The sequence below is a fragment of the Egretta garzetta genome, unplaced genomic scaffold, assembly GCF_000687185.1.
Source record: "Egretta garzetta isolate BGI_Z169 unplaced genomic scaffold, ASM68718v1 scaffold306, whole genome shotgun sequence".
NCBI classification, from domain to species: domain Eukaryota; kingdom Metazoa; phylum Chordata; class Aves; order Pelecaniformes; family Ardeidae; genus Egretta; species Egretta garzetta.
This window is the reverse complement of record NW_009260131.1, coordinates 2,623,593-2,651,457: the sequence shown is the minus strand read 5'-3', so window position 1 is coordinate 2,651,457 and position 27,865 is coordinate 2,623,593. Positions and strand designations below refer to the sequence as shown.

The following is a 27,865-nucleotide window of genomic DNA, read 5'->3' as shown; positions in this document are numbered from 1 at the left end:
AATGAGGTCCAGTGTTGCTTAGCACCACCCTCCTTTGCACTGGAAGGACTCCAAGCCCTTGTATTTCCCCAGACAACTGGCTGCATACAATGTCCCCTCCCCCCTCCCCATTTTTATTTGGCATCAGCTCAGCTGGAGCAAGCTGCAGCAGTAAGCACAACTCTAGCTGAGCATCAAAGCATCTGCCCTCCACTCCTCCAACTAAAATGTCAATTGCTGCACCACAAAAAAAAAGTTGCCGAGTGCAGATGAATCCTTGTGTTCAGGTCATGTGGTGGCCAGCAGTAACCGTGAGCAGAATATCCTCTGAAAAGCCCCAGGATAAGCAACCCAGAACCTACCTTCTCCCATTTCTCTGGCTTTCCCGCGGCAAGGACTCTGAGAAGGCTGCAGAAGCCAAGTACTTAGTATAACCAGGGGGTTTTTTTTTAATTACCAAACCAACTCATTTACAAAGGAAAACAGAACTTTGAAAAAATTTAATTATACACTAAAAACAAGTTGTACTATGAAGAGCTTTCTACGGAATAAAATGTTTACATTTCAATACTTAAAATTGAGAACTTCAAAAAAAAAAACTGAATAAACAACACATTTCAAGCTTTCTTCGTCTGTCTTTGGTCTTGCCATTACTTAAGACTGCAGAGGATCTATGCTGAAGTGAGGAAAAACTGCTTTAAAAACGTGGAGAGTTGTGCACCTGCAGTTGGGGGAAGCAGTTCTCCAAACCTCATATATCCTACACATCAGCTAAGGCGGGTATTGTGTTAAACGCATGTAACTGTGTAATGCATTACAGCAGCAGCACCTTCTTGCTTCCAATGCAAGGAACGGCTGCAGTTAAGGAGTCGTTGCTTGCCTATAAACCACAGAGGGCTTTTTTTTGGAGTTCCTTTCTGCCTGGCATACAACTCTCTCTCTTGAGTGGCTTTTCTGATTTGGGGTTGTGTTTTTTGGTTTTTATTTTATCAGAGTATGCTTTTTTTAATGGCTTCTTTCCATGGTGCAGTTTTAAGTTGCCAAACAGTAACAAGTAAGATTCTTAAGCCTTATCTGCCATACAAAACAGCCATATAACTTAAGAAATACTCATCTATTTCCTGCTGTATTGCTTCTTAAAAAATAGTAGTAGTAGTAATAATAATAATAATAAAATAGCAAAGCCCTATAATGCAGAGTGTCTTACCTAGCTAGTTCCACCCATGCGAGTTGTCACTGAACATCTCGCAACTCGGGCTAAGAATGAAGTCTGGGAAGGAAGCGGAAGGGAAGGAGTTCTGGTTTCTGATACAGAGCAGAGAGGAGTGTTTTTAATTAGTACTGACTGAAATGGCCTTAAGTCATTAATAGAGTGCATCTAGATGACTAAGCCTGCCTCCAGCTTTGCCCCAAAGCGTTTTTTGGGAGGGGGTGGTGGGGAGGCAGGATCTGAGCGCCACCTTTTAAGCAGTCACTTGCATAGCAGGAAACTGCTGGGATACCTGAGAACAGGGAGACGCTTTGGGTCAATGTATTTCTGCAGCTCGAAACAACATAGACGTCACAGCTACACACACGCGCACACACACACACACACAAAACACTTCTGGAGAAGTAAGAGCAAGCTCCATTCCTAAAGAAACAGGGCTATGGCTTTTAAAAAAAGAGTGCACTTTGGATGAAGTGCAGCAAAGTCCTTAGGTACTGTTCGTGCTTTTGTGCAGTGAGTCATTTACAACAGAGCTGGACTACTTAAAAAAAACTCAAACCTTCCGGTCTTTTAAAATATATCTAACAATGACATAGTCATTAAAAAAATTTTAGAGTAAATTTGCCTTCGAAGCAAATGGAGTGAGGTGAAAAATGTGAAAAATCAATGCATGGTCTTGTTTTAGGAGAAGAATATTTTATATGAAGGAGGCTAAGAAACCTAAACCTTTCAAGTAAGTGAAGTCAAACTTTAACATTGTTAGCGAGTCTGAACTAGAGTGCCCACGTGCAGGTTTGTTTGGGTTTTTTTCCCCCTAACTTCTGTCCTATCAACATTTACATTTAATTTCCATAGCAAAAATGGTTATTTTTCAAACATTTCTAACACTGTGAAGTCTGTGAAATTTTAACCCTTCTGAAGATGCCAGCTTTTACAGTCCCCAAAGGTAAGGAAGATTTAAGTGTTAACAGTTCCCTTTTCCAACAGCGTAAAAATATGTGTACAAGGTACTTTGAAGGTACAGAATCCCAAACCCTACTCCCACCTCTCCTTTACGGGCACCAGTCTTTGGGCTGTTAATATATAACCTTAAGTTATATCGTGAAACTTGCATAGTAACATTCTGAAAGAGAAAGCAGGGACTCCAGAAGGGCAAGTTACTCCTCTTCATCCAGCCAGCCAGCTGAAAAGCTCTACGTACCCGCATCCAGCCCGACGCTGCTGGCTCAATGGTTATAGCTTTGTAATATGCTATCAAATTGGAAAGACTGATAGAGATCATCGGTGTGGACACCATCAGTGTCATAGTACTGGTTATCTGCAATGCTATTCTGATGGTTTGGGATGGGGTTGGTGGGTAGTCTTGATTCACTTAAACTTTCTTGGTCTAGAAAACCAAAAACTGCTGGATTGGCAAAGCTAGACTGGGAATTAAAAGGCGTGCTGCCCGGGGCTGCTACCGACGGGCAAGCTGGAGGCACCTGATGGAGCTGCTGCCTGTGATTGGTTGCATTTAACACCGGATTATACTTTTTGAAGTTTATACTAGTGCAGTTCATGTCATCCGTCTCCATGTTGACGATGCCAGCTGCGGAGGTGCTGGCAGGAGCTTGGTGCGTGATGCTGTTACTAGAAACACTCTGCATGTCTACAGTCGGCCCCGCTGCTGCGCCCATCCCATTCGTGCTGCCAAAATTCTGGTAGAAGCCCGAATCCTTCTCGTCAGGCCAGTTCAGAGGGGTGTCGTGGAACGATGAGAGCGTGCTGCTGCCCGGAGCAGCAGTCTGCGACACGTCTGCCGCAAAGCTGTTCTGGGGGTGCGTGTTGAGCAGGCTGCTGGCTGACGAGGGGGTGCTGTACAGCTGCCAGCATGAGGAGAGGGGGTCTTGCTTCCCCGGCCCCACCTGTGCGGGCTGATGGGGAAGCTGGTTGCAGACAGTGTAGTTCTGGCTAGTGTTGGCTAGGGCTCCTAGCCCCGGCATCATCAGCGTGGATGGAAACACATTTGGTTCTGTGAAAAAGGAAAGACGTGACTGCGTTTTAATGCCATTTTTTATCTTGTAGTATCAGTCATAGAATCCCAGGTTGGAAGGGACCTCAAAGATCATCTGGTCCAACCTTTCTAGGTAAGAGCCCAGTCTAGACAAGACAGCCCAGCACCCTGTCCAGCTGAGGCTTAAAAGCATCCAGTGTGGCGGAGTCAACCACTTCCCTGAGGAGAGTATTCCAGTGGTTGACTGTTCTCATTATTTATTTATTTAAAATCACAAATGGTAAAAAGCAAAGAAAAACCAGTGCTCTCTTAGTAAGACTGCATGTGCCTTCGCACTTTCGTACTTGCTTAGCCACTCTCCGGGGTGGCCCCCAGATTTCTGGATGGCAGCGAGGCACCTATCCACCTCGCCCCTCTATGGCAAACGCTGAAGGCGACAGCTACACTGAAGACCTGATGGTTTTAGTTTGTACAGGTAAAATACTGCTATCTTACAGGAAGAAACCCTCAAAAGACTTAGAATTTCAGGCAAAGAGGAGGGAAGGCCAGGAACTGAGTGTGCATTTGAAAGGTGGAGTGTCTGAACACAGAGAAGATTGGTTGTTACGGAAATTAAGGCTGAGCGCTAACAATGCTTCAAGATGGAGAAGGTGTAGCTCCCTCCTGTGCAAAGGGAAAGTCACAGGATGGCTGAGGCTTTGAGAAGCTGGAGGAGGAAGAGGAGGAGGGAAAGTAAGAGGCGGCTACTACTGCTGCCTTGGGAACTCCGGTGCCCCCCTGAAACACGCCCTTCCCCACAGCAGTCAGGCACCATTTGTTTCAAACCACTGTTGGATTGGGAGGCGCGTGCCAAAACCTACCTTTCTTAATCGGCTTCCCTTCAGGAAAGGTGACAGTGGGGAACGGAGCTGCTTTGGGCCTCTCTGTCGCGTTTGATCCTGCAATGGGAGAACCCGTGAGTCTACGCTGAGCATTTGCTTTTACAGAAAATAACTCCATCTAAATGCAAGTTCACTCAAACAAGAAAAAGACAAATATTTTCCTTACCACAGTCCTGTATGAGCTTTTGCCAAGCCAACGTTGATCTCTGCCTTTTTGCTTTGTTGCCATATGGATCTACAGAGAAAGGAGGAGAGAGAAAAAGCAGGTAAGTTTCTCTTTGATACAAGTAGTAAAGGAACTTTCTAAAATTTATACTAGTGGCCCCTGATTGTAGTAAAATAGATTTAAAGAAAAATATTTCAGGCATGACTAACCAAGACAATGTTATTAACAGTGATTCTTGACACTTCATTGAAAGAGGGAGCAAACGGACACTTGTTACTTTTAAAACCCAAACCTCTACTTTTGTAGAAGTAGCGTTGTAGATTCTTTTGCTCATTAAGCTACTGTTTATTATCAACACGAGTTCTGCAGCGAGAATGGCTTTTCTGAAACTCAACTAATTGGAACCATACCCTTTTCATCTGGTAGGTATCTGAAATCCATAGGTTCGCTGACTTCCTGGTCTGAAGGTCTTCGCAGCTGCATCTTCACCGTGACGGGCTCGGTGATGTCTTTGAGAAACGGTGGCGTTCTGAACACGATTGCAACTTGACGGTGAACATCGGCTTGTGAGAAGGAACCTTTGGCTTCCCAGTTGTCCAAGACAAATCTGACTTCGATATCATCTAGTCCATTAGAAACAGAAGATGCTTGTTACGCTGCAAATGGAGAGCTTGCAGCAGAAAAAAAGGGGGAAGGGGAAGAAAGAAAGGAGTCTGACTCAGAAGACTTTAAAGGCACTGTCTTTCAGAGGTGCGGAGAGCCCTTGAATCTGAAAGCTATTCTGCCCAGCTGTAAAACCAGACCACTTACATGGGAGTGTGGCGAAGGGCTTGGATTCCCAGCTAGGAAGCGGAAGCGTCAGACGTTTGGAACAAAGGTGGGGGAAAGAAAAACCTCATCAGGATTACCTTTTTGAACCTTGTCACACAGTAGAAATATTTCGTCTCCTCCTTTTACGCTTCCGCAGTTCTTGTTCACGCGACAAATTCTTAATTCTGCTGTGTTGGGAGCTCCTGGAAACAAACGGGCACTTTTTGATGATAAAAGAATTACTGCAACTTTGTCACTGTTGAAGATGAGGTTCTGGGAGCTAAGGCAGGCGAAGGGAAGGCAAGAGCTGTAGGAGCGTGACACACCCAGAAATCCACTCTAAACAAGTCGCTCCGTAGGGGAAATTTAGAAGCAGGGCTCGATGTTCCGTGATCCCACAGCCCTCAGCCGCCCGTCTCCATGCACAAGACACCAGCGTGGCTGTGCCACTTACTCCCAGCTGTTCTAGAGTAGTCTCAAAATACTTCCCCAAATGACGTTACTGCGCTGGGCGCTGCTGCCCTTCAAGCTGTAGAATTCAAAGCAGCTCTCTGAGGGACTCATTACCTGTTACAGTCATCTTTCTCTGGAAAAAGCTGGGCCAGCAAGTCAAGAAAATTCCCCTTTCTGAGCATCAGACGTGCTTGGCAATCAAACCTCTCTTCTGTTACCCTCTCTAGGTGTTTGAGAACAGGTCTGGGAGTCCTAACTTTCACGCCTTTACTCAGGGTAGCAGTTTTCACCCCCAAAATGCTCAAAATTCAACTCCAAGCTATGGCTGTACACGGACAGCGCTTGTGACAGTCGCGGCTGGAGAGCTGCCCTGTGCACAAGCATGTGCATGTCGCGATAAGTTCACCACTGCCCAAGCTGCATCCAAACAACCCGATGGCTACAGGGGAATCATGGGGGACAGAGACAAACCCTGCCTGACAGTGCCTGTCCCCATTCGGTAGCAGCAGCTTTCCTGCAAGGTGAAGAGGGACAGGAGACTACTGCAAGAAAGAACAGCCCCCTTGGAGCTTTGTGGACTACGTTACCATCTCTTTAAATGGGCACTAATGTCACAAAATAGTGATTCAGAAGGAACAAAGAGCAAACAAACAAAAAAAAGCCAGACTGGAAGAACTCCCTCTAGAATTTCAAGTTCACCCACTGTGCCTCTGTGCTGTGTGGATACTTGTAAGTACCTGAGCACATGCCAATTTTAAGACCCCGTCTTCATTTAGCATACGGAGCAGCTGATGCTCATTTTTCTGCTACTGTCCGTAACCACACTCGTAGTTTACTGCACCCTCTTCCACCCCTCCAATCCCAACAGAACAAAATTACACTGTGCCACGATGCTCTCTCATCTTCTTACGTCAAGACATCAACTCCAAATGTATTTAAAACGCCTGGGAGGATCTGGCTGGTGCTGCTTGGTGACCCAGAAACCGATCCTCCTACCACCACCATGACATGAGGTTCCACCACCCTGGGCTCCCTGCTCCAGGCACAGAGATGAAATAAAAACCCAAAGCTCGTGGTGTCACCCTCAATTAAAAAAAAAAAAAAAAAAAAAAAATCAAATTGACTTTAGACTCTCAGTTTGAGTCAATTCCCACCCAATCTTTTCACCATACCACACAGGTACGCTGTCGCACAACACAGACTCCGCTTAAAACAGAGCTCCTGGTAACCTCAGGCCAGACCCCAATTACATAGTTACTATCTGCAGCTATCGCTATCATTAGGAGCAGCGGGTGCCACAGCCTCATTTACTACATGACACATGCGGCTTCATTTGCTGAATGAATCAGAAACTCTGAAGGGAGGGGAAACAAAACAAGCCCAGAAACAGCGCAGGGTCATATGATTGACAGTGTCATTGTGCGATTTTCACGGGAAGGGTAAATTAAGAGTTGCAAGAAGCCTAATTTTACCTTTGTTTCACTTCTGTACGCTCAAATGGTACTCGGTGTCCTTTCAGCAGGCTTTTGGGAAGGTCTCCTAGGCTGCAGTTCACTGGTTTTGTCTTTTTATTATTTTAAGGGGAGTTTAGAAGGGAGGATAAAGGAAAGAAACACGAATGCCACTCTCTGTTGTCAGCGCCGGTGCCGGGCAGGAACACCGAGCTTGGGAGCAGCCTCAGAGGGAGATGGTCTCCATGGCCTTTGTACTGCCATGCTGCTGCCCACCTCTCTTCCCCTGTGCACGTCCTCGCCTCGCCTCCTGCCCAATTCCCCTTCCTCGCTCCCCAAAAGCGCGCATCTGGTCACAAATCCCTAGGAAAACATGCTTCTCACCAAAAATCACGTCACTTTCAGCAAGGGCAGAACACCACATTCTCCCTAACCTGCTTTCTCAGAAACTGTAAGCGGCTTTAAGCTGGCTCTTCCCAAGAGCCTTCTGTGTGGTCAGATACGCAACTCGGGAAATTTCTGTTCAAACCCAGTTAATGTTCTAGGCAGGTGAAAACAGAAGCTGCCTGTAATACCGACTCTTATACACTTGCAGTCTCTGCTAATGCAATTGCCTCTATATTACGCTCAAATTATTCTTATGTGGCTCCACTACCCAAAGCAGGTGGAGACTATGAAGTATTAGAAAGTGAAAAAAACATTAGATTTAAAATGTGCAAGCTAATTTTCAAAAAAGCTCCGAGTACCTTTTTGCTCCTCATCTGGACAGATCCACGAAGGCTTGAAATCCAACAACCTAAGACTTCCAAGCCTGCTGTGCCGTACAGTTTTACCTGAAGTTATAACCTGACCTCACCCAGTCCTGTATGAGAGAGCAGGTTTAAGAAGGCTAACGTTTTAAAAAGAAATTCAGATCTGAAACTGCTGTTCCAGACAAGAGCAGCATAATCCTTACGATTTGTGGCTGCACTGTTTTATTTACACCGCTGCTATGTTACATGGAGGATTTTAGATACCTATAGTGTATCAGAAGCTGCCCACATACACCCACACTCAAAAACCAAGCTTCCCCCACCACACGGCTATCTGTCATTTCAGGAGCTTAGCAAAGACTGACGTCAATCAACGCAGACGAGTAATCATGATTTGGCACATTTCTAAATGGCATCTGAGACAGAGCTGCAAATCTCGTACATCAATTTTATCTCAACCCTAATTGCTTTACTGCAACAAAGGTTCTCAATAACACAATACGCACAGCTCTAACTTCTAGGTAATTCCAGAAGAGACTCTAAAAATACCAAACCACCCGAGTTCATATTCAGAACATTTTCAGAATGGTTATGCCCACATCAACACAATCCTAACATCAATTTTACAAAACGCAGACCTCATTTTATTCAGTAGTTTCTGCTAAAGTAATGACCTTAACTATTTAGCATGGAAATACTTTCACTGCAGAAATGAAGAAAAACACTATCAAAAAGTTTCCAATTATTAAAAGCTCTTCTTCTCTCCAGGAGAGAAGTCCAGTGCACATTGAAGGCTAAAATCCTTGGCTGCAGTGACCTGCTGAGGTCCAGCTTGGTGGAATGTGGGCAACAGTGCCAAGAAGGGGAGTTTCACTCTGAGCCTTCCCAGAACATGGTCAAACACTTCCCCGTTACCTACCTACACGCTGAAACCAGCAACCGACCAGGATACAGAAGGGCTACATAAAAGTGTTAAGACTGTTTCCCACTGGGACAAATCTCTCTCGAATCCTGTTCCAGAGCCCTCACAAGGAAAAGGCACAGCATGGGCACAAACAGGCTTTACAGGACATCCTTGGAAAACAGATCTGTCTTACGGCAGCCATCCATCTTGCCACTATCTATTTTAATCGCTTGGCACGTCAGGAGCGGGCCATCGTTGCTGTGATATGTGAACAAAAAGCACCTGGGCGCGAGTCCGTAGATGCGACAGATAATTCTTATGCTCATCGGCCAACACTTCACCTTGGGATCATCTTTTGAGTATAGGCTCCCTGACTTGCCAGGGGTTAGATGTGCATCTAGCAGTCCCAAGCCACAGAAGCAACCCAGAAGAGTGGCACAGACCTCAGAAACCAGGCCTGGCATTTTTTATCCCAAGCAAAAGAGAAAAATAAAAGGAAAAAAAAGAAAGAAAAAAAAAAAACCACGTTGGAACAAGTTGGTACTTACTGTTGTCATAGATTGGGTTGGAAATCAAAGGAGGAAGGGCTATCGTGTAGTTGCCATGTTCGTCGGGGAGGAAAGCTTGGAAGCAGAGGCGGACGACATTGAGATCGTACTCATCAATGTTGTGCAGCTGTTCTTCAGGCACTGAACAGCAGAAAAGAAGACAAGACTGAGGATTAGTCATCAAAACCAGCAGTAATTCTTTAACAAATTGGGGATGAATCTCCACCAGTAAAAGAGATGGTGTTGCCAAGGCAGATGAAACACACCCGCAGTCCCTGCTAGCTTTACAGGGGCTGCACGAACGCACGCCTCATCCACAATAAACGACACAGAAGCCTTCAACGCTTTCCCTTCATTGAACAAGGCTAAACTGTCCTAGTTCTCCAGCTGTTTCTTGTGTCTGGTTTCCTCACCTTGCCTTCCAGACCAGTTTCATCTATCTATAGTTCGAAAGCCATTCCCTGGACATGTTTCCCTCTCTCGTTTGCGCATGATAAAGTTTACAAAATGAACACCGCTGCCTAAGAGAAATCTTTCAATACAAGTAAGTCCTAGGATGTAGCCAAAGATTTTCAGCAACACCGAGAGACTTCTGCTGTACGGTATCATTTTCTTCTAGAAATGGAGACGGAAAAATGATCAGAAGGCATTTTTGGGGGCAAGAATAAAGCTGAAACAAGACAAACCATCTCCCCCCTCCCATCAACATCTGTGTCACATCAGTACCTTTGAGAATGGCGATTAGCGGTGTCATTATGATGTAATTCCCTAATAAAAGAAGCAAACCCTTGCTGGAAAGGATCTGTTTCCTTACCTGTTCCTCCCAGTGTAAAACACAGTAACGCGTAACCCAAGCTCAGCATTTCAGTTTTGTTCACTTTGACTTATTTTAATTTCAAGACACAGGACCTGGGATATCATCACTTAACGTTTCACATACCCCTAGCTTAACGGGCGGTTCTGGGAGAACCAGCCCTCTCTGGATTCGATCCCTTCCTTTAAGGTCTGACATTAACTATTACGTTGACATTCAGTGCTAGCAAAACGAGAACCTGATTTCATTTAATTTAAGTAGAAGTAGTGATAATTAAAACCATTTAAAGGTTACCTACAGTGAATATGTGCCAAGTCAACAGATCACCACCCCTCAGGTTCACTCCTTCCCCTGCCCTTTCAAAGGCCTCTTGCAAGAATAAAAGATCAAACGTGCCTGCGATAAGAAGTCTGGGGATCGCACTGTACTGATTAGATTGCAATGCTCTGACCTTTAACATTTATGACTGGGTTGGTCTCCACCCTGCCGTGAGTGGGATTCCACAGTGCCCACTTGAATGATTTCTTCCTTTCACCTTTTGATAGTGTGAAATAACAAGCGCGCTGAGCTCAGAATACTTTCCACTGGCATTTTTAGTCTTTCTTGTGCTCTGAATAGCTCAGTTTCTCCTGGTCTCTACTGCAAAAAGAAATCAAATCACCTTTCCCTTTTTACAAATCCAGGATCTGCAACATTTTGAGACAAATACATCAGCGAGTACAAAAACTGGAGCGGCAACTACATACGTAACTTCAGAAACGCTGGTGCCCAGGGGAGTTCTGCCAGTGCACACTTTGCTTGTTGGTGGCTGACTGTATTACCTGGTACGCAGAGCGAAGTTTTATAATTTAAGGTACTTCACTGGCTGACCTCCTAACTTAATAAAATAGGGCCTTCAGAAAACAGGTTTGACACATGCAGCTCTTCAGCCTAACTCAGCTTTGGCAGACTCTGCAGCCCAACTGAAACAGCCTGACTTAGAGAATAAAAAAAAGTCCCTTGCAGAAGGGATAAGCAGCAGAGCAACACTACTTTACTCCCAGCAGCTCAGGCGATTCTAACCCACGCTCCAACATCACGGCCAGCCAGGCACTTCGCTCCCAAGGACACTCCGGCGTCAAGGCTTACGTTCACATGTTGTATTGGCCATGGGTGACAACACGGATCTGGCCAGAGAGCCCAGGGGGTAGTCACATTTCAAACCTCTTAAAGTCAGCTCGCTGCAGGTAGAAGCCAAGCACAAAATCTGGATCTGGCTTTTGATTCCGAATGAAAAGTGAGGGCTTTACTGTTGTGCAACCAGGCTCCCTTCTCACAGATTAAAGCAGCACCAGTCCCGCGCCGTGTTTTCCACAGGCACAGCAGCCACCTCCTCAGAAACAAATAATAGCAGACTTAAAAGCTTAAGACAACTCTGTAAATGCCGAAAGACGGCAGATGTGGAGAAAATTAACCGTGCTAGTGTCCGAATTGCATCATTTCCTATACTACAAACTTTCGCAAATTCCCAATAAACCTGTTTAGCCACCTGATACAGGGAAAGTGTGGTGTGCCAATAACTGCAAGAAACAGAACTGCTGTATACGGCCCATTGTATTACGGCAAAAAACACTGCTCCTCATTTGCACATTCTTATAAACGATCTAATACAATTAAAAAAAAAAATCTGTAGTTTGAAAGAGGAAGTGCTCAGTCAAGACTGATTCCTCTTGGGCTATTTTTAGCCAGATGAGAAGAACATAGCAGAGCGAAAAAGGAGAACAAGACAGCTGCAACTCCATCTTGTGATGACATGCTTAAAAAAAATAAGAGAGAGGCTAGATTCCATCTTTGTATAAAGAAGTGCACAGCTTTCATCAGTTTCAAAACATATTTCATTCCCACCTAAAAGACAATGATCCAAACAAAATAAGATGTTGTTATTTTTAATGAACATCTAAATCTGCTCCCTCTGAAGTCAATTTGAGAGCAGCCACTAACTGGAGCGGATGCTGGCTTACAGTTTAAGAATATTAAAAACAAACAAAACCAAGGCAGACAAACACACTGACTAATGCCTGGGGTATGGCCGTATGGAGGATGGTCGTGTCATTCGGTGTTATTTCACCAACTTCTCTACAGGAGGACAACAGACAGGGTTAAACCTGACAAACCTGAAGTTATTAAAGTTAAGAAATGCTGTGAAAGACTCTGGGAACAGAAAGGAGTGGAGAAGAGGACCAGCCACTCCATCAACCCGGGCAAGCTCCACACAAGCAGCTCTACTGACACCAGTGACATTACACACGTGAAGTAAAAAAAAAGTCACATGGTGCAGTGGTGTCGGGAGCAGACATTGTAAAAAAGGCTCGAACACGACAACATGAATAAAAGGAAGAAGGACTCTGGTTTTGGCAAGAGCTCAGCTTCCTCTTCTGACTGCTGCTCGCCGTGTGGTACCACACCTCACCATCTTCACATGAGTCCAGCCAAAAGAGCTGGAATCCAATCAACAATCTAGGTATGTTCCTGGGATGGCCCAATCCAATTAAAAATAAAAAAAAATAGCCTTAACCTGGCAGAAATGCATTTTCCGTAGTTATCTATGCAAGCAGGAGTATATGAAGGAATGTCTCTAAGTACAGCTCTTTCACAAAAGAAAGGAGAGCTTTCACAAGTAACGCTTAGCAACTTAAACACATAGAAATGACAGAAATATTTAAAAATAATTAAAATTCTAAGTAATTAATGGGACAAGCTGCCAAAAAAAAAAAATATAAGTCCATAAAAACATCACCAACGCAAGGGAAAAAGAAAACCCCACTCACCAAGATTCTGGTAATAGGATTTTAAAAACAGTACGTAGAGTTACAATCACACCTGGGGAGCACTAGCTGCTCAGTCTGAAAGGGGCTAAAATAAACAGTAAATCCTTTCTGTGTAAATCTGTTTACAACTCTTCTGAAAGAAATGCTGATTTTCCCCAACTTAAAAAAATAACTCACTTTGAAATAATTCTCTAATCCATTATCCACTACCATGGGAAGAGGCTTGATATAGTCCTGGTGTGGGCACAAAACCATGCCAACGCAAGCTAAACCGTGAACTCCTTCCAACCTGAGCTGGCTAATCCGAGCAGCTCACGCGACATGGGCGACCGGTTTGGGTTGTCCCCATCTCGGAGATTTGTCACCGAAATCCAGAGATGCCCCGCTGGGCTTCTACTGAAGGAGAGAACCTCTTGGATATTCTTCTGTAGTGCAAAAATTGGAGACTTTCTGGGTCCAAGCCACCAGCACGCAATTCCAAGTTTGGGCACAAAATTAAAAATGCCGGTAAGACCGGGCCCCCTGTTTGTTCCAGTTTATTAATTTCAAATGGTTTTTTACTATTTTAACAGTCTTCAGCATCCAGAAAGGCTAATAAAATACCATTTCTCTGATGAAATTACAGGGGGATTAAGGGCTCTGATGTTTACTCATAACGTGACGCTACAGGGAAAGTGAAAGTTTATTCTGAACACTGAAGAGAAATAAGTGTTTGGGTTTTTTTGACTGATATCATAATACCTGATTAAATAGCAGATTCCTCACACACAGCACTCCACCCAACTTCTAGACTAATGATGTCAGAAACTTCTGGAGTGGGTGGAGTTGGAGGTACTTTAGCATCTAAACTTAACCTGCATGGAAACTTCCAGGGCAAATGATGTGGTGTGACACATTCAGAGAGGGCTACACCGAGAATACCAGTTTGCCCTGCAAAGGGACATCTTGTGACCCTCCCTTCTCGACAAGGGGCTGTGGGGGCACGCAAGCCACACGCTCGAGCTCAAACAAAGCGAAATGACCTCCCGCAAATAAACACACTTCACCCAAGGAGAGCGCTTGGGAACACACACCATTAATAATCACGATGAGCTGTATTCTGCCTTTTCTCTTACGCAGATGATGGTTTTCAATTTAGGGATATGGTGGGAGCTCGGTTTCATTTTGGTGATGACACAGAGGTGGTTTGCCTCAAGTGTTTTGTTCCTGGGGCACAAAGATACCCCCCTCAGCCCTGGTACCAACTGATCAGTTTAACCCAGCCAGAGGTTTTGCTGTAAAAAGTGGGCTCTGCCCAAACATTGCCAGCACGGCTCTTAGGCCAGAACTAGATCTCACGTGGTGAATCAGATCAAGGAACCAGTTGGGCTCAAAACTAACTTGCCAGAAGAAAAGAGGAAAAGGCTTGTTTTCAGTCAGTCGGTTCCCACGACCGCTAGCCGTGCCGCAAGGGAAACGGTGGAAGCAGATGGAGGCAGCGAAAGGAAGGACTGCCTCTTCCAGTGCCAGGGCCGATTCATGCCACGTTCAACCAGTCGGGGAAATTGGGTGCGAGTCACAGGTCCCTCTTGGTGCCTGGGAGGTACATTTCAGGTTTGATTTACTCCCCCCCAGCCTACGTCCATGCTGCAGCCACGGCTGTGACCGTCCCTCACGCAGCTATATGGCAGCCAGCCTTAGAAAGCGGCTGGTAATGCAGCACACGCTACACTGCCCAAGTATTTGACTGGTGCCTCCCGTAGCTGAACTCTATGCAGCTAAAAATGATCTCCCTGGCTAAGTTCGATGCTGTGCTGGCTGTTTGTCAGTGAACTCCAACCATACCAGTACAAAGAAGAGAGCAGATGTCCTGGGGTGGTGCTATTTGTCCCTTGCTGCCAAAAGCAGAATATTGTGCTCTCTTTGTACCTGGGGTTCAGCAACTGGACACACAGTACTGCATGACGGGCCAGGCTGTTCGTTACACCTCCAGGGGCCTAATACCATCTACTAGCGCTTGCTGAGAGGTAGAAGCTGGGAACAAGGGGAGGGAAGGACTGTGGCAGCACTGCGTTTCTTCTCCCGATACACCCGTGCCTGGTTTATACCTCTGTGATCCACAAAGAGGTTAAGTTTCAATCAGTTCTGCAGGAAAAAGAAACCTCTGCGCATACCTATAAACAGAACGTGCATCAGCACCACTCGATCATTTTAAAAAGGCAAAAACTCAGGGGTGTAATTGCACATTAGCGCAAATGACCAGCAAATTGAGATGCTAGCCTATAGTCAGTAAATGCCCAAACTACCACAGTCACATTTCCCCATTTTACAGAAGAAAGAAGCGCAGGGAAGGTGAATGGCCTGGCCTGATACAAAAGCCAAGGGATGAACTGGGAATATAAATTAAAACTTTCAAAACTCAGGCCTTGCTTTGTCTAGACAACGTTTCTCTCAGTCTGGGTTCTTTTCCTGGTTTAAGTTCAATACGAAAAAGGTAAAATTGGAACAGATTTAATCAAGTATATCCATCAGCCTCTGTATGTTTCTAACCCATTTTTTAGGAGTTTCTGTTTACAGCACAAAAAAGAGTCAGCATTTCTTGTATCTCTGCTTGGTAATTTTCATTTTTAAACAATTCGAGAAGCGGCTGTCCTTTAGGTTAACACAAAAATTTCAGTGTAAACAGCAAGAAGCATTTGCGTGAGGAACAAAAGAGCAAAGGGCTTTCCAGAGGTAAATGCTAAAGTCACGTTACGATCAGGACACTTAGCTCTCCTCAAGTAGATTTGCTCCGTGCCTCTTAAACAGCTGGCAACTGTCACTTGACCAAGATTTTCAGCTTGAGAATTTAGTCGGGGCAGGGGGTTACGCATTTTGTTTCAATTTAAGGACAGAAGTTTGGTTTCTTTTAACATCCGAGGCATTCGTTAGGGATTTTTGTTTCAATTTAAGGACAGAAGTTTGGTTTCCTTTAACATCCGAGGCATTCGTTAGGGACGACACTTTCAAACTATCCGCAGCTCCTGAATTCTTGCTAAGAGTCTTCTTTTGGTTCATAATATTTTGCTTATTTGCTCACTCGTGGCCCGATAAGCCCCCCCCACCCTAAAGCAGGCACTCCTCTGCAGCAAGTGGGCTGGAGCGGGGGGATCCTGGCCAACGCGGCCGATGTGGGCGAGCGGCGTCACAGGAGATTGGGGGGGAGGGAGGAGGGGGGGGTCTCTACGAGCGCAGCCGCCGTCAAGGGAAGCTGCGGAGAGGGTGACTGCGCGCGTGGGCAGGAAGCGAGTGTGACTGGTGTGGGGACGAGCCCGGGTGCCGCGCGGAGGCGTGCAGGGGGTGTCGTGGAGACTGTGACGAGCGCGAAGCCAACACGGGGTCAGCTGCTCGCGGGCGGAAAGGGGAAACGGCAAAGGAAAGACTGCGGAGGCAAACAGAGCTCAATTAGTTGTGGGGTACAGGGGAGAGCCTAAAAATTAATTAAATGCCTATTAGCAAGAGCAATTACAAAGATGAACCCTAAGCATAGGTCGAGCTCCGGGGAAAGCCTATGTATGCCCTCTTGATCAATAGCCTGAAGTTTGGCGATTCTCTGGCTTTCTTGCTGTAAGACAAGTCTAGGGGTTTCATGCTGTCCTCCATTTGGCTGCAAAAAGGTTAGTCCTCTGCAATACTTTGCCAAGTACAATTTCCCCCTAAATTTAAAGAATGCACGTAGGGCTTTTCCTCATTGATAATTAACTTGAGCTGTTATTAACTCAATTGTTGTCTCTATGACAAGGCACACCCACACACAAAAGCTCTTCACTCAAGACTGGCTCTTCTTTTAATTTGAGTTGGCCGTACATCAGACAGTACACGGGAACACAAGGATATGGCACAACTCGACAGCTACCAAAAGAAAACAAACACCCTAGAAAGCAGACATGGACCAGCTCCACTGGAGGAGTAACTCTGCTCCTGGGATGCTGTCCCATTTGTATCATCTTCACACCAAGGAGTCCTAGTTACACATTAGGCTGCCACTGGGCACCATTTCCCTGGCGTGCTCAGGAATAAGAGACGAAAAGAGATTTCTGGAATTGTTTAGCTTATTAAAGGACAAAAATCTGTGGGATGTACCTTGTGAACACAGCAGGTCACAAACGCATCCAGAGACGGTGTGGGAACAGCAACTCTCACAAACCAGGCTAACGCAAGAGGAGCAACTCAAGTGCAAGTCACCCGAGTTGCCTCCTAGTGAACACACACAATTTGCACGGCCTGTGCTGAACTTAGCAAGGGCTAAACACTGCCAGCTATTACTAGGGAATGCATAGTGAAGCAGCCTTACGGGTACACTTGCAGAGTGACTCGGATGCAGGCAGCTCCAGCTAGGCATGCGGCATGATCTGCAAACACTGACTTCTAATTGTCCGGGAGTTCAGAGGTAGACATCAGTTGCTTCAGCAGTATAGGCAAGAGTGCTGGAGAAAATGATCTTAAAACCCATACATCTTAACCAAGCAGCTTCCCACTGTTGCTGATTACGACCCTTATTCAGTCTGCACCCATACCGCATACTGGAAGGCGTGGAGGAGGGATGACACCACGGGAAAATTTGTGTCAGGGCTCACTCTCCCTTTGCCATCCCAGTTGTCTGTGGCACCTGGGCTTCCCTGGAAGATGACAGCCCCTTCACACAAGGAAGTTTGGAACGCAACTTTGTGGACCCACGCCTTGCTACTACTTCATCCCTTACTGACAAGGCAAGTCATACAGACTGACAGGCTGGCCATGTTCTGCATCTATTAATAGGGTCCATACTGAACCTCTGCCCCAAAAGGAGACTCAGGACAGGGACTGCTTGACTGTTCCAGAAGAAGGTAGGAAAGAAAAAGAAAAAACAACCAACACACAAACACCCTGAAGGCTCATTTTCAGCCCAACGAAGATGATGATGTACATGAAATGAGTTAGTGTAACTTGCACCCTGCTTAGAGGATGCACCTAACTCTGAAATACCTCTAAACAGAAAAGTCAGATGCCTTTCTGAAGGCGCAAAAATAAAGCACAATGCAGGATGGATACAATACAGCCTGTGAAATCTCGGAGAATGTAGAGATAACTCTTCTGACCTTAAAAAGCAAACTAAATCCATACATAAAACCTTCAGTCTTATCAAGCAGCAAACATTACGGTGACTGCTGCTAGCGAAACCCTGTTTTGATCAACTAAGTACACATATAAAAATATTTCTGTCACTAATCCGGTTTTATTAGAGCTTGGTCCTCTGCCTTTCTGGGCTCTACTTAGCGTGGGACTGCCCTGGAATGGCTGGAGGCCATTCTCAAGCGGCTCTGCTTTGTGCTGACACGTTAACAAGTGCCGAAAGGCAATTACGCAGGCTGGGGATTGCCAGCGGCCCCTTCTCGGCACAGCCCTGGCCAAGAGCAGGGTGCTGCCCTGTGTGTCACCCAAGCAAGGCTCTCCTCTGCTGCTAGGCTGGAGGAAAGTAGCCCAGGATCTGCCCTGATGCTACCAAGCGCAATCCACTGGAATCGCCCAAAAACAAATAGCGAATTTGGAGTGACATGCCAAGTGCTGTAAAAATCTGCTGCCGAAGGACTTTAGTTAAACATGTCTTCACTGTTAACACTTGGCAGCAATAGGAACAGAGCTAACTACGTGGTCGGTGAAGTTTCTTTGGCAAAGTACACGTACAGAAAGGGATTTTATCATGTTCTTTTACTGCATGACATCAAGAGAAAATGTCAACTCTTTTTTTAATTATGGAGTAAAAGAAAGACAAGAGGGCTGAAGAGTTCCCCCTTTTGTTTGAAATCAGGGTAGAGCTGGCTGAGTCAAGGTAACATAATTAAAACACTTAAATTGTTTAAATTCTGCTGATGGACTAGAATAATGTAAAAACAGATGCTATTGTGTGCATACCTTATTAGAGCCAGGGTAATTGTTTAGATGGGCCATTAAGACCATCAGCCTGACTCCAAATAGCTGTTCTGAAAATTAAGAAAGTGATCTGAAACATTTCTCATTCTGTAGTAAGTTCAACATGCTTCTTTTTGTCCCAGTTCAGGACAAAAGCAAAGTATGTACTTTGAAGCCAGTCAGAAATCCAGCTCTCAACTCTCCAATAAGAGTCTTACCTGAATTTAGCAAGACTTTTTGTGGGTATTAAAAAATAAAAACAGTATCTGAAAAATCTCCAAGCTCTTGCCACACTTAAGCAAATACATAACTGCAATCACAATAATGCTTAGCTGATAGTTCAAGGGGTTTTATGGTTTTCATCTAATTCTCCCCAGTTGTGCCTGCACACTGAAAAGTGTTGGTCCTGCTCCAGTTGGCCCTACAATTTGCTGCGTGTTCCCCACTCCCTCTGCGCATCGAACTTTGCAATTATGTGGCTGCGAGATGAATTGGTTTAGCAAGTTGATCTGAGGGGAAATAGCTTGCTTTATTTTTTTTGCAAGTTGGTTTTCCACTGGAGCAACTTGCCGAGTCTGTTCACCGCGTGAGCCTCGCAGCCTCTGTATCTGGTGTGAGGAAAGAGGTAGGAGTATGTGACCAGGGATGGAGGGAAGAGTAGGATGACTCTTTTTGAAAGCAGCCCACAGATCAGCTGTCATATAAAACTACAGCCCGTGGGTAGGCCCGTACAGGTGTGGCTCTGTAGCAGCACAACTTGCTTCAGATTCGACTGGGGCCAACACCGCTGTGGGCCTTCCTGGGTGCTGGTACCTGCTCCCAGCCTGTAAAACCAAGCAAGGGGCAGCTTCAAGGAGTCTGTCAAGTCCCTGAGGGGTCACAAACACCAGTGTCACAAGGAGAGAAGAGATGGGACAGTGGCAAGCTAGGTTTATATCAGTTTAAGTTGTTGCAGAGTTACGCTAACTCAGTCTTTCGTTCTCATAGCTGCCAAAACTGGGGAATCTCATTCCTGAGACACTCGTAGAAGTTTCCAGAGAAGGTCACTCAAATAGTATATATATCACTATCCAAATAGATTCATCATGTGATGACAGTGAGGAAAAACTAGGAGGGGCACAGAAAGCAAAGAGTGTTTCTCCAAAAAAAAAAAAAAAAAAAAAAAAATATTTTTTGGGGAAAAAATCCTCAACCATAAAAGCAAAGGCAGGACAAAAAAAACCAACCCTGGCACCCTGCAAAGTGAACCAGCTAAGTTCTACTCACCATTGAAAGGGTTAATCTTCTTCAAGATTCGTGAAGAAATCGATTCTTTCAGGTCTTTCTTCTTCACACACTGAATGCCCAAATTCTGAAAACTGAAGCACATGTGGCAGGATTTCAGCAACTAATAAAATCTTCAGCATAGAATAGTACAGAAATCATTTGATGTTGACTCGTGTGATAACATACAGTGTAAGAAATGAAAAAAAAAAGCTTATTTTGAGAAGGATGTAAAAGATCTGAAAAGCAGGGGTGCAGTTTTTTTCTAAAGTAAGAGCAGAAACAGAAGTGAAAAATACCAAAATAAAATTCCAAATAATTGATATTCTTTATTAAGAAAATATATTCCTATATTAAAAATATTTACACTGCAGTAAACCTATGGTGATCGAGTTAAATACTCAATTTCAGGTAATTTAAAGTGATAATTATTTTTGTTATCAATAAACCTGCTGATTTGCATTAGCCAAGGATTTGCCCTCCTGCTTTTATCAGGGAATGTAAATTTCAAAAACTATTTTACAGGGGTTTTTTTGAAACAAGTCAAAGCAGGTTTTTAAATCTCATGTAGTTATGGAAAAGTTCTGAAGAGCTGCAGCTCTTCCTTATTTGCATAAAAGTGCAGGTCACCCCGATGCAGGAGGTGGGGGGAGTCCCAGGCGAGCTGACTCCTTCCCACATGGAAAAACCATGACATCATCAAAGCTGAGTGGATGTAAAGCAGGAAGTAAAAAAAAAAAAAAAAAAAAATCCGTGTTTCGTGGTGATACAATAAGCTCAGAAGATAGGTCGTGCCAGCAGGCATCTTTCTCCAGAAGTACCAACCATTTCCCTGCCTTTGAAACCCCACAAAAGCTCTGTGCTTTAGCTATGCCTAAAAACACACCTTAACGCACCTAAAGATACTCCTCCTTCCCCAAGAATCGTCCTACATTTCCCTGCTCTGAACAAGACTATCCCAGCATGATGTTTAGTTTCCTTCAACTCCCTTGCCTGCGCCCAATGAGCCCTGTTTAGAGGTTCCCAAATCCTGCACAATCAGGCCCCACTTCCAGAACAGGCATGCATTCAGAGGAATGCATAAGCTGCCTTGTGAACCTGAACTTCATCCAGTCACCTAGAGAAAAATAAAACGCAGTAGCATCTTGCCATTGACTAAAGCACTTCGGCTTCACAGTGTGGCTACTGACATTCAAAGAGCTGTACCTTGATGAGCAATCCTATTTCAATCTTCTCTTGTAGGTAGTACTTTTTTTTTTTTTCGGGCTCGATCACAGCACTTATTACTTTTTTTTCCCCCTCAAATACCCACTGTATTCCACAGATTCAGTCTGAAGCACGCTTCAAAGTCTATGAACAGGCCCGGTTCTGTATTATATCCCCAAATTTCCGTCTGGCAGTCCCAGGTTCTCCAGCCATCCGCTGTAAATTACAGATATCAAGCAAGCGCCTAAGCAGAACCGGCCTCGAACAAACGCTCTACCCAGCTACGCAAAGACCAACAGCCATCACTCCGCACCTTTCAACCATTGTGAACAAAGCCTCTCATGGAGAGAAACCAGGATTTTAAGTGCCCCGTAATTCTCAGATTATCAACATTTTCTTAAACAGGGGCTGTCACGGTGAAAGTGGCTATTTAACTATCGCTAGCAGAGGGCCAGATCAGGAGAAACCATCGAGAACCTCAGCAAGGCTGCGGGGTTTCACATCAACACTAGCTGACAGGAAGCAAGCAAGGTAACGAGAAGAGAGAGAGAGAAGTAGAAAGAGGAAAAAAAAAAAAAAAAAAACATTTAAAAAACCCGATGATATCATCCACAAAGAGAGCAAACTAGGAAGTAAGAATCTGAGTATACAGGCAGTCACACAAGCTCCAACATTCACACTTTTTTTGCCTTGACGTTTTGGGCAGGGAGGGCTCTGATTAAGCTTAGGCAGCAGCACGAAGATCACGATACCACAGACAGAACAAACCACTTTGTTCAACCGGAACTACATGGGGAACTTTAAACAAGCAGAAAGCAGAGTAATTACTCAGACCAGCTCAAAATCTGGGACTGATAATTACAGTTCTGAAAAAAAAAAAATTAAAAAAAAAAAACAAATTGGATTTTTGCTGTGTTTGGGGTGCTCAGTAAGAGTAAACAGCCAGAACCACTACCAAGAGAGGACATCTCCTGCTCACCAGTATTGTTACGAGGCTTTTCTCCAACATGGACTCAAAAAGAATGTGAAGACTGAGTCACCAGCCACAAAAAGGAAAATGACTTTAAACATCCTGATCCAATTATGGATCACACTGTTCTTTCATCTTAAAGCAACCAATGATTTGTTAAAAAAAAAAAAAAAAAATGAGTGTACCGATGCTGGAAACATTTCAAAGAGAATGTTTCTAGCCTCTTCCCATCAGGATCGCTGATGTCAAGCTCAACTGAGGCTTACAGTTTCACATTATCAGTAAAGTGAAAGTAGCCCACTTAATATTTTGTGAGAAACTGAGAGGCTTATAACCTAACGATATTGAGAAGAATTGATGGATATAGCAAGAATCACAAGTGCCTCAAGTGAAACTGAGACACAGCATTATGGCCAAGAACAGGGTTTGATGCACACATATAATGGAGACGAAACCAAAATTTGCAAATAAATTTTTGCAGAGCATCCAATGCTTTTTGGCGTGACATCCTATAACGGCCTCTCTACAGTGTGCTTACACACTTAACCCTGTGCAACAAAATGCCAAGAGGAAAAACAACCACTGGTGTCTTCCTGCATCTGGTGAACGTAACACATAACCAGAAAAGGCATTAAGCAACTGGGATTTTTGCTTTGAATCAGAAGGCACAGAGCTGAGAGCAGGAAATAGGATGGGCTAGAACAGCAGGTATCCTTTGACCTTGGGTGAAGAAACTTTATTTGAGAAGACCACGGAGAGGCGGGTGAAAGGATGGTCAGAGGAAGGTGCAAGGTCCCTTAACAGTTTGAGGTTATTTGCAACTGTCCTTTAGACAAAGCAAAGGGGAACAGTATTTGCAGGGGAGCCGATGAGGATGAGGTTACCAAAATCAAGGTGGAAGGTAAGTGCCTTGAAGGGACAGCCCTACCTTTCTAGAGAGGTATGACAGTGGGGGAAAAATTATAGGAATTACATTTACTAATCCTTTTCTGCCATTTGCCAATTAGGACAGCGTTGTGAACAGAGCTAAAAACAATAAACTAATAAAATCTGTAACAGTGAAAGACAGTAGAGTCAATGGGCTACGTGCCACCCGAATATACACTGCAGCACATTCCCCACCACTTGAGTCTGGGCTGCATGTTGAGGAAGCATCTCCAGTATTATGACTGTTTATTTCACCATCGGGCAATCATCATCTTCAAACAGACTGTGTCTTCAGTTCTCTCCTTTAATAGTGTTCTACTGACTAAACCCACATAAATATGGAGTAATTTCACTAGCATCAACAGAATCACATCAGCCTGAGAGCAGTGTGTAAGAGCTACTTATACGCTGAAATATTTACCTTATTTTCTTCCCAGCTCAGTTATGTTTACCCCAAAGCAATAGCCTACTTCCAAATTTACGACATCGCAAACTGTGAACCACAAACAGCTTGTCAATTCTAAATTCCCCTCTCTGGCAATAATCACTTGACATTTGTTGCAGTTTACTCTGCTTTTACTTTATTACATAAGACTTGGTAAACTTACAGGAAATGCCATCAAATACAAATTGTATTTTAGATATTCCTAACATCCCTCTGAACAGCACAGAGAAACACGTCTCATACAAAGCCTGAATATTCCTCACTGCATTCCCTGGCATGCTTGCTCTACAGAGCTGGTCCTGAGCAGAATCCATGTTTTTACTCAAAAAACCAAGGCCCAACCCAAGCAAACAGCAGCAACAGTGACAGCTACTAACACGTTTCTAGATGTGTCACAACCACTATCTTCCAAATGAGATGATCCTCAGCCAGTACAAACTTTCTCCACCAGTTTCCAGAAAGTCCAAATGTAGTTCCCATGGAAGATGAACTTCCCTAATCACTGTGAAGTACTAATTCTAATGTTGCTGTTACCCATTCTATTACTCATCATTTTCACATGTAGGAGAGTCATGCTCAAGAGTAAGAAGCGTTACTGAACAAAACTAAAAAAAAGCAAAAAAGCAGGGGAAAGGAAAAGGAGACAGGCATCGGGAAAACGAACAAAGGAAAGAAAAGGGCGATAGGAAGAGAACAGGACCAGAGAGGAGTGTGTGACATATTGAAAAAAGAAGGAAATACTTCAAAGAGAAGGTGCCCTCTCTCCGAAATGGATTAGTAACCTTCAGCAAAGCCAGCATACTAATTGCTCTTTTAATCACTAGTCAAGACTTTTAAAACATAAGATTAGTAAATCACTTGCATAATTAATCAAACTCCCAAGCAACACCATTACTCACGACAGGACTCGCCGTTCTGGCCCAAACTCTGCTTCGTAGTAGCCATCTCTGCAGTCTTTTCCAACCAGATCATGAGGGTGTGGCTTGTAGGGTTCGTTCTTCGTTACCAATGTAGTTCTTATTTTGACTTTCCCAAAATAGTTCAGAATCTACAGAAAGTGTGAGATATTTTCTAGTTTTTAAGGTATCAGGGCTAGTAAAGTCCCCACATGTAACAGAAAGTACATTTTATCTTAAAATACTCTATGGAAGAAACACCACAGCTAAGAAAATGGCATTATTGCTTCATAAAAGCCAGGACCATTCACAAGTTTTGTTCATTCCATTTTTCAGTTCTGTTCATTTTACACTAAAAAAACAACTGTTTGGTAAAATATTCGAAAAGTGAGGTTTTTTTCAGAAGTATACCTCATCTATTTCAGAAAGTAAAACAACATACTTCACCTGCTACTTTTGCCAAAGCAGCTAGTTACTTGTAACCATAAAATTTCACTGGCACCAGTATTTGACATTCAACCCATTCAGTTCTCTTAAACTACCCTTTCCTTTTTTTTTTTTTTTTGAGGCTGGAGATCTATCGCTTCACCATCTTAGCAGGGCTCTTTATATGAGTTGAACTCACTCCTGTGTGAAAGGCCAGAGGTCATGCAGAAGCTTAGACCTAAGAGTAGAACAGCTTGTAATGCTGTGTATTTCATTATCATATCTAGCCTTACAATGAAAGACACAAAATGCTACATAGGTGACCACATGCAAATGCCTACTGAGGGACAGGTCTAGCTCCAAAGATCTTCGGGAAAAAAATCCTAAGGCCTCAGGGATAAGGACATTGCCTGTGCATGGAACATTAAATAGTTGAAGAGGATCTTAACAGATACATCATGACATAATCCCCTACGAAGTCTTTTTTTTTTTTTTAATTAATTCTCTGACAAATACTCAATCTTATATTCAAGAAGGGGGGCACTGACTTCTCAAGCTCCTACTAGAGCCTTCACGCAGTGATCAGCCTAATTCAACACACGTTTCTCAGATGCATAAAAGTCTTCCCTCATGCTGACGGCTACCAGTGAAGTCACCAAGGGTTGTGTGGGCGAGTGTAAAAAAAAAAAAAAAAAAAAAAAAAAAAAAAAAGAAAAACAGTTTTGCCTAAATTGTTTGAAGCATAACTTGAAAGCAAATACAGGACTTGCTCAAGCATACATTTGTGCAGAGGCGAGCTCTCCTCCTCCGCTTCCCCTGCCCTATAACTGTTCCTCTCCTCCTTCAGCCCTTTCTTTCCTCCTCCAAGACTCCAAGGACCCATCACATATCCTTTTCAGCTGATGCCTCAAACCTTTGACTTGACCTATGCTCTTCTAGCTTCCCTCATCTGTCAGCTTCTTCGGTCTCCAGTGTGGCTCCTTTCTTGGCCTTCACACAAGCCACCGTTACTTTTTACCCTTAAAATAAAACTTCCACCACTCCTTCAGCTTCTTCAACTATTACATCATTTCTCCCTCATTTCGCACCCAGTCCCTCGAACTCGAAGCCTGATCTAGCCACTTTTGATTCTCCAGTTCCTCCTTGATGTTCTTCATCTCAACCGCATCACGAAATTTAATCTCTTCCTGGCCTCTCTGTTCTCATCCTCATTGATGTTTCCACCTCTAGAGGGGACTCCCCTAGCAGCTAATCAGCACTAAAGCCTCCTACGGGCTTCAGGGAGGCAGGAATTCACCTAGAAATCACCTGCTATGGGTAACAATCAGCTCTGTCATCAACAGTCACCTTTAAAAAAAGAACAAACTATGCCAGGATTGACATGGTCACCTACCATGCCCCATCTTCCCTTTGGGTTCTGGCTGACCTTCATGTGAGGCACAGTCTGGGCTAAGAGGAATCAAGGGCTTAAGCTGCCTGTTCAACTCATGCCCTGACACAGCCTCAGGCTGAGAGTCTGAAAGTATTTACTCTTGCCAGCAGCCTTCGTAGTTCCTTGTTCAGTTGGCAGAGTGCTGAAAAAAAAAGGATTCTGGCAAGACCTCCATTTCCTGCATTCCTTAACCAAATCTGGCACTGCAATGATAGTCAAGGGGGGGACCTTCTTGTTTGCTTCTTCCCTTAGTAACTCTGGCCTCAGGGCTAGACCAGCTTCCACAGTTGCTTTATGTAGTAGAGGCTCACTCTGGTGCTCAACACGACTGCCAGTATTATCTTTCTCAAATACTCCATCTTCTTAAAGAACTTTTACACCTCAGCCTAAAACATCTCATATTTTTCAGAGTTCACGTACTCTGTATCTGTTCTGTTTCTGCTGTGTTTCCAGAGACTCCATGTTTGGCTCCACTTTTTTTTTTTTTTTTCCCCTTTTTTTAAACACATACACAACTTCTGTTCCTGGGCACTGTAACTTACTTCAGTATAGCAAGTACTCGTAACTTCCCATTTATATTTGAGCTTTCTCTTCTAATCTCATCTCTGAAAGATTTTCTCCAAATTGAAAGAGATCAAGGAAATACTAGCAACTTAAACTTCAAACAGGAGACCAGAAATTCTTCTCCCTTACCCTACCTGTCCAGGATCTCTGACACATTCCTTTGTCCACATATGAAAGCTACTGCCAAAGTGCTTCCACTCCACCTCTATCTTTTGTATCTTTGTCCCTACCTCGATCATAGCTGCTAGCTAGGGCTACTCTGAATCCCTTCATTCTGGATTTCCCAACCTATCCATAATGCAACTGCCCAAATCATCTTCATTGCAGGTGCTCTGACCACATAATTCCTCTTTCTCAGCTCGTTTTTAAATTCTGTATCCCCTTCTGACTTCACATACTTCATGGTAGTTTCTTTTGCAGAGTCTGATCACCGAATCACTGGCTGCAAGTCACTTTCTTACTTTGCTCACTGGTACAAAGTGCCTTCTTTCATGTTGTGCCCAGCAGCTTTTCAAAGCCTTTTCAAATTTTGTATGCAAACTCCTTCAAAGCTTTCCCAAAATTCATACTGCAGTCCAAATAGTAAAAACAAACCCATAACTAAGAAACCAGCACAAACGTGCACTCAAAAAAGCCAATAATGAATGATTCCCAGACAACGAGTAACTTCACTGAATTCCCTCTCTACCAGCACTTTGTTAACTACCTCTACACCTACTCTTCCTCTTGTAAATTTGAAACAAAATCTTTAATAACTAGGAGCAGAGAGCTCTTTTTCTGCTTTGTTGCAACTACATTTGCATGCCAAGGAAAGAATAACAGAATAATGAAAAGCATTTTATGTACTGCACCAAGTCCAACGCACAGCTACAGCACAATGGTAACGTGGGCAATGGTAATTCATGGATAAAAGCAGTATTTACCTGTATGGAAGGGAAGGTCTTATTGTTTTCAGTACTGTGTTCTCCTGGAATGCTGCCCGCCGATCTTCCCTCACATTTGTATCTGAAACGCATGCCCCTTTGCCTGGGCTGTTCAAACATTTCAATGTAGGCCTCAGA

The 27,865-nt window shown here is 44.1% G+C and overlaps 1 protein-coding gene across 1 annotated transcript; it reads right to left on the bottom strand.

Moving 5' to 3' along the window:
• Nucleotides 1-62: 62 nt before the first annotated feature.
• On the bottom strand, nucleotides 63-27,865 carry REL (REL proto-oncogene, NF-kB subunit). The gene is made up of 9 exons (XM_009641551.2): nucleotides 27,728-27,865; nucleotides 24,386-24,534; nucleotides 19,942-20,033; nucleotides 9,148-9,288; nucleotides 5,138-5,242; nucleotides 4,640-4,852; nucleotides 4,230-4,298; nucleotides 4,043-4,120; nucleotides 63-3,200 (listed from the first exon to the last, which is right to left on the bottom strand). The coding sequence occupies exons 1-9, from the start codon at nucleotides 27,845-27,847 to the stop codon at nucleotides 2,416-2,418; spliced, it is 1,752 nt and encodes a 583-aa protein (XP_009639846.1). The 5' UTR covers nucleotides 27,848-27,865; the 3' UTR covers nucleotides 63-2,415.